Source organism: Numenius arquata, chromosome 2, assembly GCF_964106895.1.
Source record: "Numenius arquata chromosome 2, bNumArq3.hap1.1, whole genome shotgun sequence".
NCBI lineage: Eukaryota > Metazoa > Chordata > Aves > Charadriiformes > Scolopacidae > Numenius > Numenius arquata.
This window is the reverse complement of record NC_133577.1, coordinates 5,556,560-5,573,855: the sequence shown is the minus strand read 5'-3', so window position 1 is coordinate 5,573,855 and position 17,296 is coordinate 5,556,560. Positions and strand designations below refer to the sequence as shown.

The 17,296-nt window shown below is 45.5% G+C and overlaps 1 protein-coding gene across 1 annotated transcript; it reads left to right on the top strand.

Moving 5' to 3' along the window:
• The first annotated feature begins 6,450 nt into the window (after positions 1-6,450).
• Positions 6,451-9,915, top strand: IL22RA2 (interleukin 22 receptor subunit alpha 2). Its single transcript, XM_074169154.1, has 5 exons — positions 6,451-6,547; positions 7,497-7,647; positions 8,290-8,468; positions 9,156-9,325; positions 9,760-9,915. Exons 1-5 carry the CDS (start codon positions 6,451-6,453, stop codon positions 9,913-9,915), a joined length of 753 nt encoding a protein of 250 aa, XP_074025255.1.
• The last annotated feature ends 7,381 nt before the right edge of the window (positions 9,916-17,296 follow it).

The window sequence follows — 17,296 nt, the reverse complement described above, 5'->3', positions numbered from 1 at the left end:
AATGGCTAGAGGGCGGTGTCGGCGCCCAGGTGGAGGCAGAGAACACCTTTGCAATTCCTCAGTCCCTTCTTCCACCTGGGGTATTAGTGTAATCCCTGTTCCCCCCCCCCCCCCCCCCCCCCCGGCATTCTGAATAGAAATTGGAACAAAACACGGTGGATTTGGTTGATTAATTCCCGAGAGACTTTCTCAGCTCCTCCGGGGTGCGCAGCAAAACCAGCAATCTCATTTCCTGTAAGAAAAAGAATGTGGAACGAAGCTTTTTGGCAGGTAAGTGACCCGGGGTGATGTAAATTTTCTGGTTAAATGGTCACGTTGGAGTCAACTGGAAACTGGCACCTCTGAGGAGTGTGAAAACCAGTGCAGAGGATTCTGCCCTGGAAAGCTCAGCACCCTGGTTCCTGAATGCCGGGAGGCTGTATCCACACGTGTTCTGAGACGTATTAAAAAAACCCAAACAAACAAATACAAACCAAAAACTTGTAAAATTACAGTTTGTTTACAAATTCAATAATAATTTGGAGATGGTGGCGGTGAAGATTGTTGTTAGAAGAGAGTCCTGTTCTAGAGTTCGCACTCCTTGGATAATAGATGATGCTGAGAGTTCAAGACAAGCACGGAACTGAGCCACAGGCTGGGAAGTGTGATGCTACAAACATCCACTTGCAGAAGAGACGAGTAAAAGGTAGTTTCTTTTTTTTTTTTTTCCTTCTTTTTCTTTTTTTTCCCCTCAGCCAGGGAAACCCCCGGAACTTGCATCTTCCCAGGTTTTATTGCCCAGTGTAGCTACCAGAACCGTTCCCTCCTGCAGCCCTTGGTTACAGAGATGGAAGCAGGCGTCCCAGTTCCTTCTGTCTCTTCCCCGTCCTCTCGCCCTTCTCCTGCCGATGAGTCAGCCCGGCGCTCTCTGTGGTCTGCACGGGGCTGCGGAGATCAGGCACGGAGACTTCCCACCACCGCCTACGAAAAAATGAATGCGTGGGACGTAACCTGCCCACACACGGTAATATTCCAGGCGTTGGCTCAGCTGGTGGCGGTGGTGGTGTGTCGGAGAGAGCAAGCACCGGCGCTTACTTTGAGCCTTCCTTTCTTTACTTAAGTAGGTGGACCAAGAAAGCATGATCAATGTTTGGTTTGTACCTTTCCAGGCTTATCTGTGGTTTCTGCTGGCTAAGTCATCACTGGCACCTTCCTGTACAGAATGATAGAATGATACGGGGTTGGAAGGGACCTCTGGAGACCATTTCCTCCAACCCCCTGCCAAAGCAGGTCCGCCTAGAACAGGTGGCACAGGAGCGTGTCCAGGTGGGTTTTGAATGTCTCCAGAGAAGGAGACTCCACCACCTCCCTGGGCAGCCTGTTCCAGGGCTCTGGCACCCTCAAAGTACAGAAGTTCCTCCTCATGTTTAGATGGAACTTCCTATGTTCCAGTCTGTGCCCATTTCCTCTTGTCCTGTCACTGGGCACCACTGAAAAAAGACTGGCCCCATCCTCCTGACACCCACCCTTTAAGTATTGATAAGCATTGATCAGATCCCCCCTCAGTCTTCTCCAGACTAAAAAGACCCAAGTCCCTCAGCCTTTCCTCATCAGAGAGATGTTCTAGTCCCTAATTAAGATTACCTAAAGAAAACCAACAAATTATGGAGTATTTGGTCCATGTGTCTCTAAGCTGCTGGGCTTTTGCCTGTAGATGGTTTGGGGAGGAACCCACAACTGAAAGAAGAACAGGTCTTTTCTCAATGGGCTTAAACAAGCTACAGCACTCCTTAGCAATAGAGAAAAATAATCGTATGGCTTTGTGAAGGAGAAAAACTGACAATTTTAAAGAAACTTGTAATTTAAATAAAAGGCTTTGAGGTAACTTGGGGGGGGGGGGTTATTACCTACAGTTCCTAATGAACATTAGTGTTGGTTACTAACTTTCTGGTGCAATCCAGTGTCTTGCACATCATTAACTGAAAATTGTCCGTGCAAATAGTGTCCTGCTGCACAACGAGCCTTCAGCAGATCTTCATCTTTAGTATGTGCAAAAGTCTCGCTGTGAAGGTGCAGCTACGGCGTGGGGAATTTCAAACCGCAATCTCTTTAAAATGTTGACCCAGGCCCTTTAACAGTGAGAGTTGAACAGTTCATACCTGTGGGCGGGAAGCAGTGAAGGCATGAACCGAGCAGTGAAAGTCGCTCCTGCTTCCTCAGAAACTTCTCTGTAAGAACCCAAGTGATGCAACGCCTCTTCCCTGAAGGTCAGGGAGAAAAAAAAAAAAAAATCCAAAAAGTCCCTCCTGCCTGACTGTGGGGTTTTTCTTTGTTTTTCTTTCTTCTTTTTCTTTTTCTTGTTCTTCTTCTTTTTCTTTTTTTTTCATGTGCAGTGATTCTTTTTCCCAGTGCCCCCTGAGCAGGTGAACGATCATAGAATCATAGAATGGTTTGGGTTGGAAGGGACCTTAAAGGTCATCGAGTTCCAGCCTCCCTGCCATGGGCAGGGACACCTCCCATCAGACCAGGTTGCTCAAAGCCCCATCCAGCCTGACCTTGAACCCCTCCAGGGATGGGGCAGCCACAGCTTCTCTGGGCAACCTCTTCCAGTGTCTCACCAGCCTCACAGGAAAGAATTTCTTCCTAAAATCTAATCTAAATCTCCCCTCTTTCAGTTTAAAACTGTTACCCCTCATCCTGTGGCTCCCCTCCCTGATCAAGAGTCCCTCCCCATCTCTCCTCTAGCTCCCTTCAGGGACTGGAAGGGGCTCTAAGGTCTCCCTGGAGTCTTCTTTTCTCCAGGCTGAACAACCCCAACTCTCTCAGCCTGTCCTCACAGCAGAGGTGCTCCAGCCCTCTCATCAGCTTCACGGCCTCCTCTGGACCCATTCCAACAGGTCCATGTCCTTCCTGTGCTGACAACTCCAGAGCTGGACACAGTATTCCAGGTGGGGTCTCACAAGAGCAGAGTAGATGGGTAGAATCACCTCCCGTGACCTGCTGGCCATGCTTCTTTTGATGCAGCCCAGGTGCCAACAAACAGTTTAGGAGAAAAGACAGACTTTTCTCCCAGGCCCCCAATCAAAACATAAAAAGCAGCTGTCAGAAGTTGCAGCAGGGGAATTCCGCTTGGATATACGGGGGGAAAACCCACACCGGAAGTGGATAAGTGTGGGATAACGCTGCCGTTCGCCAGGTTCTGAGCATTAGGCTGGGCTGGGTGACCTCCAGAGCCTCTCCCAGGACAGGTTTTTCTGTGTCTGTGCTGGCTGCTTAGAAGGGTAAAAGACTGAAAACCACAGCTCCAAATGCGAATAGTCTTTGGGTGCAGAATAATCTGAACCACTTGGTTTTTTATTGTCAGTTTGTGTGAAACGAGGGAGACTTGTCTGGCCTCGGCCAGTTAGTAGAAGTATTCTCTGTGTGCTCCGAGAGTTTCTCCCCTTCCTTCATCTTCCCGCACCTTCATCCAGGCGTTTAAGCGGAATCCACCCTCACATCCACTGCAAATATCTCAGATCTCACATCTGAAAAGCTAAAGGGGGTGCTGCAGGAGCAGTTCCAGGGTTAATTTTTCTCCTCTTATGGATGGGAATCACCTTCCCTGGAATTCCAGGGAAAAAGGAAAAAAAACAAACCACAAAACCAGTGAGGTGGTTCCATCGGATTGGATGAGTCAGGCACCTTCCAGCAAGAACGTACTTGACTTTTATCTCTGTGTAGCAATATTCAGTCCTTAAGAGAAAGATATCTGTTTACCCAGCATTCAGGTAGGTTTTTATTCCAGGAATGGAAAAAGTTCTCATGCCCAGGGTTCTCTGTCAGTTCACAGAAACGTCAGTGCTACCGTTTCACAGAGGTTTGGATCAGAAAGATGCTTCAGTGTAAACTGGGATGAATTAGTAGCAGAACTACTTGTGTGGACTCCCGCTGGGGAAGGTAATACATCTTCATTTTCCATTTCTTCACAAAGTACTGTTGGGAGTGTTCTTAAACAATACTGTTTTTAAGAAGTTCTCGTGTTATAAATAGCAATGCAGCGCACGTCATCCTACAGTGTTCCTCAGTTGTTTACGTTTTTAGGGTACTATGCTATATATGTATTCTATGACACTCAAGCCCTGTACGTATGCACACGTCTGTCTAATGTGTGTGTGGCTGGTACTCGTTCAACTGTTTCTACCACACGAAGCACTGACTCAGCATGACCGGAGCTGACGAGTAGCACAGCCTTACGGATGCTAATAATCCGGGGAATACCAGCGGCTGTCTCAATACTCACAAAAAAAAGAAATAAAGGGGTGAAGAGTCACCGATTACTTCAGAATGCCAAGCCCAGCCGCAGATAAAGCGCTATCAGAGTGCAGCACGCAGGAAACCCCGAGTTTTCCTGCGGAATAAGCATTTCTTTTCCCCCCTTCCAGCACAGGGCAGCCTTTTCCGAGCGAAACCAGCCGGCGCCGGGCGGGCTAGTCCCTGGCTCTGCCTTGGTAGGAGGAACCGCCAGCAAAAGCGATTTTGGCAAAGCTCCACGCTTCAGCTCCTGGCGATGGGCTGTTACGCGGGGTACGGGAAGGTGTGCTGGTACAATTCAAGTGAGCAAATAAATACACAACCTGTGACAAGTGTGACTAAACTTTGATGGCGTTTCAGCCCAGTGATTGGTTTATAAAAAGTTCCCTATTCCCGCACTTGGGCTCATATACCGTGGTGAAATACTAATTGCATTTGGTGTGGGGAACTACTTAAAGGTCATTGGATTTTGAAAATGCGTTTGGGAAATGGACAGATAAAAAAAATCCCAGCCGGTAACGGGAGGGTGGCCTTTCTGCCTTCTATCAACATTCTGAGTTGGTTTTTTTTTTTTCCTTTTCCGCATTTCTTCTCAGTTCTTTACTTCCCTTAATTGGGTTAACCAGCTAGTTATTCAAAGCTGGAGTTTTCATACATCTGCTGCAGGTTCGGTGCTTGGGTAACGAGGGAGAGCTGATCAGCTGAACTGAGAGCCTGCACCCGCGAGTCCGGCTGAGGCCAGCTTCCTGATTAAAAGCCTGCCAAGTATAACCAAGTGCCTTTAAATTAAAAACAAAAAAAAAACCAAAAACCAACCTTAATTTGAACCAGAGCTTGTACTTTTTTGACCTAACAGGTGTTTTGCTTCCACCTTTTCCCAAAGCAAAGATGATTATTGGGCAAATTTTTGCTTCTGCCGGCAGGTAGTCTTCACATCAATTCTTTCTTTCACTGTGCCGTACAAAATTTGGCTTTTCTCTTCCTTGCTTGTTGAGGTGAGCTGGCAAAAGGAGAAGACATCCTGACTTTTGCCCAGTACAGGCGGCGAAGTACACGTGGATGTCAGCACCGGGGAGATTTCAGCTGGGGGAGGAGAGTGAGGGTCAAGGCTGGGCAGGAGGGGCAAGGCAGGGCAAGAGGGCCAGCAGGCTCCCGGTGCCTCCAATGGCATCACATTTGCCACCAGCGACCAACTCGGCTGAGCTTTCCATACATCCCAGGAGCATGAAACCTGGCTCCCATGGGACAGGCACACACACGGCATTAAAGCATTCCCAGACACAAAGTCAGATCGCTTTCTCTGGGGATCCCCGGCATCCCCAGCCCTGTGGTCAGGCTCGCGAGGATGCTCGCAGGGATGCGTGTGTCCGAAAGCTGGGACTGGGAGGACAGGGGTGACAAACGCCAATATTTGTGCAGGCAGCACCGTGGCACACCCGCACCAATCGGCACATTATGACTCCTGGCAGTCTGAAAGTCCAACGCGGAGTGGCACTTTGTCCCGATGGGCTGGGCTGGCCTCCCCGGTCCCTGCCCAGAGGCTGGCAGTGCCGCGGCCGTCCCAGCCTCCCAGCATCTCTCGTGGTACAGATGTACTGCCCAAGAGCACAGCTGGCAGCGATTTCATGGCCCCTTGTCCCTCTGATGAACCATGCCTAGATGACATCCTGCCGCAGACATCCCTGCGAACCTCATCTGATTGCGTTCCACCCGAAGACAGGCCACCAAATCAGATGACATCCCATAGGTAGGTCTTTTACATGTTTTGCAGCAAATTTTCCCGTGTTCTTCTGCTTTGAGCGACTAGTGAGCTGAAAAAAAACCCGACCAACCAATCAAGTAAGTACATAAAAATCTTACCGTGGCAAGCAACAAGCTTGTGTGACAAATTTATGGGATAAAGCAATATTGCCAGACATCATTTGGGAATTTGAGCCTAAAAAAAAGAAAAAAGGACCTTTTTCACGCTGGTTTGCTTCATAATTAGTTCCAAACTTCAGAGTGACCACAGCTGCCAAGTAAGAACAATTGCTCATGTTTAATTTAGAGTAACTCATATGTTTTGCAGCTAAACTAAACCAAAGCCAAACCGGGGATTTTGGAAACCGCTGAAAATAAGGGGAACTCTGGAGTGCTTAACAATTACTTCCTCATAAGACATGCCCAAGAGGAAGAGAGATGCTCTTCAGTCATGGAGCTGCTCTCCTAAGCATGAGGGGGATCACGCTTTCCTCCCTCTGCTTACTGATGCACCTGCTTCAGGATAAGATAACCAGTAAGTAAAGGCTTTCTGCCCTTTTCCTACATGGGGAGGGGGTGCTGGGTCTGTTCTTGAACCTCTGGGTGAGTCAAGAAATTGTTGAGTTTTTTGGTGGGTTTCAAAAGTCCTGTCATTTCCAAATTAGTCTGTTATTTTGTCTTTCGAGGTTCTGAAATGCAACTAAAACAAGCCTGTTGCCCATTAAATTTATTCATAGCTGTATTACCAAGTTTCAGTTCAACTAATACAAGTCTTACCTGATTCTGTGATATGACAGGGATAAAGCTGCAGTAATTGTGAGTCATCTGGGTCACGAAACTCAGAAAAATATTAGTATTTGGATGCTTTGGAGAGGTTATTAACTGATCCTGTCGTCTATAACTATCAGGGTTTGAAAACAGATTATCTTGAAAATTGCCAGGCAGCTTTTTTCCACAAGTTCAGATTGGAAAAGCAGTGAATCTCAGGTTATTTTTTTATTAGGCAAGAGCTGATAAACACGGTTGTGGCAACTGTTAAAACAGCTGTAATCCCTGCAGGTTAAAGCTGAGATGTGGAGGAAAGAGCACTCGAGTTTAAATACTCATGTGGGTGCTTACTGCAGGCTCTGTGAATTGATCTGGAGGGTTTTGTTTCCTGGGATGTCCATCAGGCATCTTTCACCACAGCAAACTCACTAAGGAAAAATGAAAAAAAAAAACAAAAACAAAAACAAAACACAAACCCAACCAAAACCAAACCACATAAAAGTCTTCCTTTCATAATACCAAGCCCGTTTGTTCTGTAACTTCTAGATCTGGAAAGTTTTGAACATGAGACCCAGAAGATTTAATTTCCCTGCTGTCTGCTAGTCATGAAAACAAATGAGATGTAGCAATTCCACCCACCCCCCCCTCCCCGATTTAAATGCAGAGTCGCACGTCTGTGACAAAAACGTTCTGTTACCAGTCCTTATTATTTGCAGCGATTTTAGTGCTGGAAAACCCAGACCTGCAAGCTTCGATTAAGCCGCAGAAGGTAGAGTTTCGGTCCTTAAACCTCAACAGCACTTTGCATTGGCAGCCGGGGAGGGCTGGAGAGGCAAGAGACACCCTCTACTTCGTGCAGTATAAAGTGTAAGTACCGGGGGAAACCCAGCCTCCCGCCGGGCTGGGACCCATCCCTGCGTGAAAGGGATTTCTCAGGTGACACAGGATATTCAGAGGAGTTTGCAGGAGACTTTTGGAGGCCACCAGGTCCACCAGGAGCAGGCCTAGCCAGGTCAAGTACTTCCGTAACGGGACGTTTAAGGTATTTCAGTGGCCCACCTTGCCCGGGACAGTGCTGCAGGGTGCTTCAGATGGCAACCTTCAGGCAGCGCTAGGGGCTGGTCCTCAGAGGAGGTGTGCTCCTATCCCTGGCACGCCTGGCAAGCCCCCGACATCACCTTTGGGAAATTAGTTGGTGGAAAACGGCATCCTGCCCATCATTAAACGTACTGGCTAAGCCAAAGCTCACCCGCCTCTCCCAAGGGGCAAGTGTGCAGGGGCTTCCTACGGGGCTAGTGACCCACATCTCCTCCGCTTTAGGTTTCTTTCCAAAAAGACAGAGACCCGTAGCTCCCAAACACCCATGAAATCAATCTTCCCTGCCTTCAAGTTGAAGAAGAGAGTTAATTTCCACGGCAAAACGCTTGAGTTAAAACGGATGGTTAAAAATCCCTACGGAGCCAGTTGGTGATAGCTAAAGCTTCCATCCTTCCTCCTCCTTCTCCATAGGTATGGGCAGAGCACATGGCAGAACAAAGACGACTGCTGGGGGATTCAAAACCATGTCTGTGACCTAACGAGTGAGACCTCTGACATCCAAGAGCCTTACTATGGCAGAGTGAAAGCCGCCTCAGCTGGTGTCCATTCCGACTGGAGCCTCAGCTGCAGATTCACTCCCTGGCGAGAAAGTGAGTACAAACATATGGGTCTCTCTGAGAAAGAAATTGGATTTTCTATGGCGTGGAATACACTTTTGCTCACAATTTGCGAACATGAGTAATCCTGTTCTAGCTACAAAGCTGTACCAAAAGAAATTTCCAGTCAATAGCTCTCACATGAAGGGCTGTGATAAAATAATTTTCCCCACGCTTGGATGCCAACCAATCATGGGTAAGTAGCCACTTATCTATTTAGAGGATCAGAAATGCTCGGCTCCCTTTAAGTTAACCCCGTCCTTAAAGCATGGAATTACAAAAATTAATTTTCATCCTTGGCATAACTGAAATGGTTCAAATAGCTGTTTTATGCAGTCCCAGCACTCAGATAAACACAGGAAAAGAAAAAAAAAAAATCAGGGCCAAGAATCCAAAGCACTTTGTTTGACCAGCCTGCAGTCAGCAACATGCAGCTCTGAGAGATTTCAAAGACTTTGGCTCAAAAATACATTTACAAACATGGGAAACGTCACCCCCAAAAGGTCCCAAGCAGTAACCACCAAGAAGTAAGGATTTACAAAGTGGTAATTCAGCAGTAAATACAGCATAATACTATGTTGGTAACAAGAACAATAAATCATGGAATGAATTCAATTTGTGGTCCATGAAACATTATTAATAAGCTGTAATTTTGTTCATCACTTTGGTGTTTTTCCTTAGCTGTGATAGGACCTCCGATGGTAACTGTCCTTCATAGCAACAAATCCATAATACTAAAGCTCCAGGCTCCACGTTCTCCTTATAAAAGGAAGAGAGGCAGCAACATACCAATGACAAATTATTATGATCTGCTATATCAAGTCTTCATCATTAACAACTTGCTAGATGAGGTAAGAGCATATTCAAGTATAAATCTTTTACCATTGAGAAACCAGGAAAGTATGGGCACACCATTCTTGTTTTACAGTTGAAATGGTCTTCTGGGATTGTGAGGGCATTGAGTAACTGTGTATGTATTTGAAAACAAAGTAGGCTTATTTTTCAGGAATTGAATTCGATTGAATCAAATTGTAATTCCTCCCTTTATTCTTTCCCATCAACTTAGTATTTTGTAATTTAAGGCCTAGATTTAAAAAAAAAAAAACAAAAAAAAAAACCCCTGGGACAGGAGAGGACTTTTGGGGGGAATTTTCTTTAAAAATCATAAATTACTAATGTTGTTGACTTCGTGCAAGTCCACGTGCTGCTCTGCCTCCTCCAGCCTTATCGAAGTTGAGTCACAGACGCAATGTGCTTGACTGGCTGTTTTTACTCCACTCTGAAGCGACACAGAGTCCTGGTGTATGAAGGAAAAGACAAGGTTATTAAAATAGAAGATTTGAGGCCGGGAGTCAGCTACTGCATCGTGGCTAAAACGTACGTGCCGACGCTGGACCGTAGCAGCGCCTACAGCAGCCGGCAGTGCACCGTGCTGCAGTGACCGGGCTGGCACCTCTGCCACGGGTAAGTCACCAGCTGAAGCTGGAGATGACTCTGGAAGTCAAGGGCTGTCCCCTCACCAAAGGCAGATACTCTCCAAAAGGAGACAAAAAAAAAAAAAAAACACAAAAAAAACCCAACCCAAAACCCAAAACAAACAAAAAAAACCCCCGATGTGGCATGAATTCTGCCATCCCATACGACAATATCAGCCAGAGCTCTTACATCATCTCAGCCGGTTTCACACCAGCTGAGAATGATACAGCCAAGGAGATTAGAGGAATAGTGTGGATAATTATTTGCATGCTGGCATGGTCCTCAGACACGCCTCCCCCTTCCCTTTCTTTAAACAGTTATACATGGTATTGCTTTCACCAGTTTTTATTGCTGTCAAGTAATAATTAACTCGGAAAAGGAGTAGCCTCCAACTTGACTAACATGCAATTCTGCTGCAAGCTCTGCAATTCTGTTCAGGGATTTATCTGATGTATTGGACCGAAATGAGCCTGTCCTCTTTTCATGGCCATTCTTTAGGTTTAACGAGTTTAAAAATAAATCGGTTATCAAATTTCATGGGTTTCCATGGGCCAAAATTCAAGAGTTAGCTCAGTTAGCTGGTCTAAAAAATCTGTTTGTTTACTTACTTCGATCACTAGACTATCTTCACATACCATAGGCCCAGCAGAGAGGTTTACTGTTGATCCTGCCTTGCAGGTGCAAGGCACGGCGTGTATAAAGATCTATAAAGATCTAAGTATAAAGTTGATTTCAGTGTCATTGGCCTTAGCAAGCTCAGATTTGGGTCCTTTCTAGGCGTAACAGGGGAAAACTGGAAAAAGCACCAAAGTTTGAACCTGTGCTTCTGTTCTCAGCCTGGTACCCTAACTATAAAAATTTTCCTTTCTTCTGCTTCATAATATGACACATAACGTTGGTCTTCCTTGAGCCTTGGTCAGTGGGTTTAGGCTGAGGAGGGAACCAGTTTTATGGTGATTTTCCTGCATTTTTGCTTGCTTTCCCAGTACAGTGAATGGCTGGAAGCTCAGGTTAGAGCTGCTGAACAACCTGCAGAGGTACAGGGAGGATGCAGGCAAATGGCATGAGTTGCATTTTAAGTTAAATCGAATACCATCCAGCTCAAATGCACACTCCGACAGCAATTCTCTTTCTCCTCCCAGTTACAGGAATAATGGCAGAGGATGCCTCTCATCACAGATCCTGCTATAAATCAACATATGTGGTCTATGTCTGGAATACATACTTGGATGCTTTTTAAATTAAACTTTGCTGCATTCAATTATTTGATTCATCATAATAATTTTTGGATACAAAGGCCAAGGATACCTTGTATTTCCTATATTACAATCTAAAATGGTATGTATTTGCATTTAGAAAGCAAATAGTCATGTACTGTAATACAAAAGGAAACAAAAAGCTCTTGTGAAAATGTCCTTAAGATTGTTCCTAGGGGTTTTCTATTTTAAGCCTTGGAATTAAAATACAATTTATGAAATAGAAGTTTCAGATATTTTATTTCTCCTACAACAAAGGTTGCAACAGAAGATAGAAAAAGCATCCTTTCTTTACAGTAAGAACCCTATAGTCCAGGAGCATACCCCACACTCACAGTGTCTTCATAGTGCCCTCAACATAACATTTCTGATAGCGAAACCTGTATGTGATTAGGCAGGAGCTCATTTAAACCAGAACAGAAAAGATTTCACTGAATTTCACTGAATTTTTTTTTAGAGTTGGAAGGGACCATATAGATCATCTAGTCCAACTCCCCTGCTGAAGCAGGATTGCCCAGAGCATGTCAGAGCATGTTACTCAGGACTGCATCCAGGCGGGTCTTGAAAATCTCCAAAGAAGGGGACTCCACGACCTCCCTGGGCAGCCTGTTCCAGGGCTCTGTCACCCTCACTGTGAAGAAGTTTTTTCTCATATTTGAGTGGAACCTCCTATGTTCCAGCTTGTGCCCGTTGCCCCTCGTCCTGTCACTGGCAACCACTGAAAAGAGTCTGGCTCCCTCCTCCTTCATCCCACCCTTTAGATACTTATAAGCATTGATAAGGTCTCCCCTCAGCCTTCTCTTCTCCAGGCTAAAGAGTCCCAGCTCTCTCAGCCTTTCTTCATAAGGGAGATGCTCCAATCCTTGAATCATCTTCGTTGCCCTTCACCGGACTCTTTCCAGTAGTTCCCTGTCCCTCTTGAATTGGGGAGCCCAGAACTGGACGCAGTATTCCAGTTGTGGCCTCACCAGTGCAGAGTAGAGGGGGAGAATGACTTCCCTCGACCTACTAGCCACACTCTTCCCTGTGCAGCCCAGGATTCCATTGGCCTTCCTGGCAACAAGAGCACACTGCTTGCTCATTGTCATTTTGCTGTCTACCAGGACCCCCAGATCTTTCTCTTCGGAACTTGTCTCCAGCAGGTCCATGCCTAACCTGTATTGGTGCCTGACATTCTTCTTCCCCAGGTGCAGGACCCTACACTTTTCCCTGTTGAACCTCATGAGGTTCTTCCTTGCCCGGCTCTCCAGCCTGTCCAGGTCTCGCTGGATGGCAGCACGGCCCTCCGCGGTGTCAGCCACCCCTCCCAGTTTGGTATCATCAGCAAACTTGCTAAGGATACACTCTGTCCCCTCGTCCAGGTCACTGATGAATATGTTGAACAGGACTGGACCAAGTATTGACCCCTGGGGGACACCACTGGTTACAGGCCTCCAGCTTGAAACTGCTCCATTAATCATTACCCTTTGGGTCCTGTCACACAGCCAGTTCTCAATCCACCTCACTGTCCCCTCATCCAGCCCACAAGATACTCGCTTTCAGTCAATGACAGGCAGTTAAATGAAAAAGACCTCCTATTTCAGCCGTTTATCAGGACATGATGAGTGGATGTTAACCATCACCTGTGGTTTCTAATGATTTTACTTCTACAACTCTTCGTCTCTGACAGTAGGCATCCAGGAGGAGGATGTGTTTGAGTAAGTGAATTCTGGTCACTCTCGCCTTCATCAGAATGAAAAAGAGCATTACAGATTAAATATTTCCACTATTTGATTCTAACACATGATATATTTAATGACTAGATTTGCAGGCATCTAGCTGCATCCACATATCTAGTCCACAAAACCAGATTTCCTTCACCACGCTTCCCTTGTTGCTGCTCTGCCATTTCTTCCAATTGTTTTACCCTGCCCATATCACAAAGTTTCTCAATTTAGGTAAGTTTCTTTGGGAAATGGGACTTATTAAATCTCTGTATAGTACCCAGCGCCGTGACAAGTCTCAGATCCAGCATTGCCCCACCACCCCTCTTGCACTGGGCAAAACCACAATGAAACCATTCAGGCAAACTATTAAGAAATAGCCTGTCCTACATTTCAGCAGTGGTGACTTCATCCACTCGTGGGTTGTTACAGCCTGAAAACTGTACCTGCAGTAATTCAGGTTCTTTCCCAAACTCACTTCATTCCTTAAGTCAACTCAAGTTGCCACTGTCACACAAAGATGAAGCTTTATTAAGGTAACATCTACTAACCCTTGTCAGGGAATAGACTCTGACAACGCTGGATGCTGTACTTATGTCAGACGTAGAGGGTGGAACTGTTCAGGGCACTCAAATCTCAAAGACATTTGAAAACAGAAGCAGCAGAGCCATAGGGGTGCCTGAAGCGTTCAGACCTGGCTAGAAATATAGCAGCTGCCATGCCATGGATCTATGGAAATGTTGGAAACCAGAAAGTTTTTCAATTTGATAAAATTATACAAAATGTGCAGCTCCTACACTGGGAAAAAAAAAAAAAAAAACCAACAAAAAAAAAAACCCAAAAAAACCAACCACAATAAAAGGTCTGAATGATTCTTGCTGTGTTAGGTTTGCTAACCAGGTTTCACTTCCTCAGCAGCAGCGCAGGTTTCCAGAAAGCAGTACACGAGTTGCGGGAACGACTCGCTCCCATTCTGACGGCACCAGGATTTATTATTGCCAACCCCATGATGTTCTGCAAAAGCCAATTTTCTCTTTCCGTTTGAAAGGCAGATTTCCTTCCCGCTCTGCCCTGACATGCAGTTTGACTGGGGAAGGGTTTGGTAAAATGACTCAGGCTGTGTGTTTTCTCCACAGCCAGTGGTAGTGGCGTGTTCCCAAGACGTGCTCCACTGGGCTGGCAGGATGGGGCTCCTGCAAGGAGAGGTACTTTGCTGTAGCATACACCAGCTGGGTCACCTGCACCCCACAGCTTCTGGATACCATTGGTAATGCTGTATTTTTTAAAAAAACAGCTTCATTGTGTTCATTATGCTGTCGGTCTCCATGAGGGGTGAATGGAGGAAGAGATCTCCCAGGCTCTAAACTACATCTGGGGCTTTCTTGCAGCTTGGAAATACCTGGAAAAGTGAGCTCTGGCCCTCCTTCCCCTTCCTCCTTCTGGACACAAAGTGAACATCTGCTGTGGGGCCATCTCTCCAGAGCTGCCTGGGGTGGCACGTGGCTCCACAGTGTTTAGCATGGAGCACACCACTCAGCGCAGGGCATCTTCACATCATCAGCCTGACTCCTCCTGACCATAGGTTTGCAAGGCCCAGCTGAAAACACCCTTCTCATGGTTTTTTTAGTCCCTGATAAAGCAGGCGTTTTCTAGCAACGTGCCAAATGGCAGCTTCTGTTTCAATAAAGAGACAAAAATAAATGCTGGCTCCTGGGGCTATGGCATAGGGTGGGGAAAACTAAGCAGTGTCACAAAAGCAGGATTGAGCAACCCATTCTGTCAGCCCTTCGCCTGCGGTGTCGCCAGAGGATGTCTGCAGTCATGGGCACAGCCTGTCGCAATGGCCAAGTCCTTGTGTCATGACTGAGGGTCCAGCCAACAAGAAATAGATGTTATGTCTCTTCGAGTTTGCAGTTATTGATCTTTGTGTGAAGCAGAACCCATCCTACAAGATCCTACCCGTCTGTCTTTCATGACTATGGCTGAACATTATCTTATCTGTCGGATGGAGTAAGAGCTTATCTCCCACTGTAGATGGCTTTAACTTCCCGTTCCACCGGCACTCCAAAGAGCGGTATCCGACTACCAGAAACTCAAGAACAGAGCTCCAGAAAAGCTGATAGAGCAACAACAATGGACCAGATGCTTCAGCCTTATAAATTAGGAGAAGATTATGCATAGCCAGCTGCACCATATAAATGCCCAGTTTTATAGGATCCTCAGTGTTTATCATATGGTCTAGCATCTGGCTGGTCCTGTTCATACCTCCCATATATCTGCTCTAATCAGATGTGGACTTGGTGTTTATTTATTGGCATGACTTGATCTCAGCTGAGAACGGCTCTCATGGCCCAGGGGTGGGGTGCTATTGTGAAATGACATTGGCTTTTGCCACAGATCCATCAGGCGTTATCATGTAGGGATATCAAACTTCAGGGAATTAATCGTAAATAGGTGGGGTTTTGTGTGGATTTTCTATGTTTTCAGTGTTTGCTACAATGATCAAGGATACTAATCTGTAGAATCTGTCTGATAAGGAAAAAAAAAAAAAAAAGAAGAAAGAAGAAAGTAAAACCCAAACTCCTGAGGCTTAGTTTGCCACAAAGGGCTCAGGACACAAACCAGGGATACTTCTGCAGAGAACTGGAGGGACAGAAATGACATCAGTGTTTGCCATCAGGAAAGTTACAGTCTCCTTTGCGACTTGCTTGCAGAATCTTTTATAAAGTGCTTCCAAGGAAAAAAAAAAACTTAATTCCCCAAATGATGACATCACTGGCAGCTTAATTGCAAGTCTTACATGTTAAGTCCACTAAGGGCCCAGCTCAAGCATTCATTGCTACGATAATTTTGGCTTAAGATAGGGAAAACTGGGAAGCTCAAGCCCTGATGCTCACAAGGAAAGTTCAAAAAGGGAATTCCTGAAAAGGGCTTCATCACCTGAGGTAAATACTGAAGACCCACTAAAAACTTTAATTTTTTTAATATTGTGCTTTTTTTCTAAGGCAGCAGGGACCTGATGCTGAGTTGCCTAAATACCTTCAATACTGACAAAATGCAGCCCGATAATATCACACTCTGAGGACCAGGCTCTTCAGAGATATCCTTACTTTTAAACACAGGAACAGGATGACAATGAAGAGCCATTGCGCTAATTGCTATACCTATAAAAGAGCAATTGGAAAATTGTCATTAAATTGATTTATTTCAGGCAATGTCATTCTGACACAGCTTTTTTGGGGTGTAAGAACTTGTACAAATCACACCGATTTCCAAGAAACAGCCATAAACTCTTGGTTTTCATTTTTTAAAAAGTCAGACGAGTATTTTTAAACATTGTTTGTTATGGGACCCTGGGTTTGTTTAACAGCTGACAAGCACTTGATTGGTACAGGACTGGGCTAAGCTCTTAGTTCTAGGCTAGATTCTAACTATAAATTCTTATATCGGGAAGAACAACGCTCCTAAAAGATATCAGCAAAAAGAAAAACAATAAGGTTGTCTCTATTATATCAAACTTAAACACTTCCAGAGGCTCTGTGAAGTTACTAATCAAGCCCTGAGTGGAATGAGAATCAGAGAGACAAGCCTGGGGAAGAAACTGCTGGAAAAGGCTGATTTAAGCTCTGAAGAATTAGGAGGAGTCTGCAGAGCAGCAGAGCAACTAGTACAAAGAGAGAAGACAAAATACGCACAGAGAGGGGCTGGGAGGCAAAGAGCCTGCAGCATCAGAGAAAAAAAAAAAAGTGTCTTTCAACAAGCTTACGAAATAGGAGCAAAGTGATTTGGCCAGTAAGACAGTATAGCTACTGCCACAGACACTAAACAGTTTGTGCCTCAGAAAAGGACTGCTATATTTTTATGAAGAAAAAATTGTTTTATACATGTAGATAGCTAAGGACAAGATTTACTTATAAGGACATGTTTATGCGTTCTGCTCAGAGAGACCATTTCAGCTATTTCAGAAAAAAATCTTAGAGAGCGAACTGCCATTACCAAGAGGATTTCAAAAGCTGGAGATAAATTTATGAGTGGAAGAAACAGCACCAGTTACTGGAAAGGCTTGGTCATTGCAGCCGTTCATGAAACAAGCATAGACGCTGTGTGTCTTTGGGACTCAATCACCTCAGCAAAGGTGCCTCAGCGTTTAAGATACCTCTGAGTTTCCACAGCATTCACACACGGTTGGCAGATACAGCGAGGGGTCTGCCTCCATAGGGCAGCAGCTGAAATCACAAGGGGACATCCCACAAACATGCACTAGACATCTATGTGACTGAAACTGTACCCCAGTTAGTGAAATGCTACTGTAACGTACTAATGGGATAATTACCAGGTATAAGCTGGACCCTGAAGTCGTATGTATATGATTTATAGGGCTACATTC

What these genes read in the sequence shown, in the direction of transcription:
- IL22RA2 (XM_074169154.1), top strand. Translation starts at nt 6,451, where the DNA reads ATGCTCTTCAGTCATGGAGCTGCTCTCCTAAGCATGAGGGGGATCACG. An exon ending in GCTTCAGGATAAGATAACCA is followed by an intron (nt 6,548 to 7,496) that starts GTAAGTAAAGGC and finishes TATTATTTGCAG; the next exon opens with CGATTTTAGTGCTGGAAAAC. An exon ending in ATTCACTCCCTGGCGAGAAA is followed by an intron (nt 8,469 to 9,155) that starts GTGAGTACAAAC and finishes GTTTTTCCTTAG; the next exon opens with CTGTGATAGGACCTCCGATG.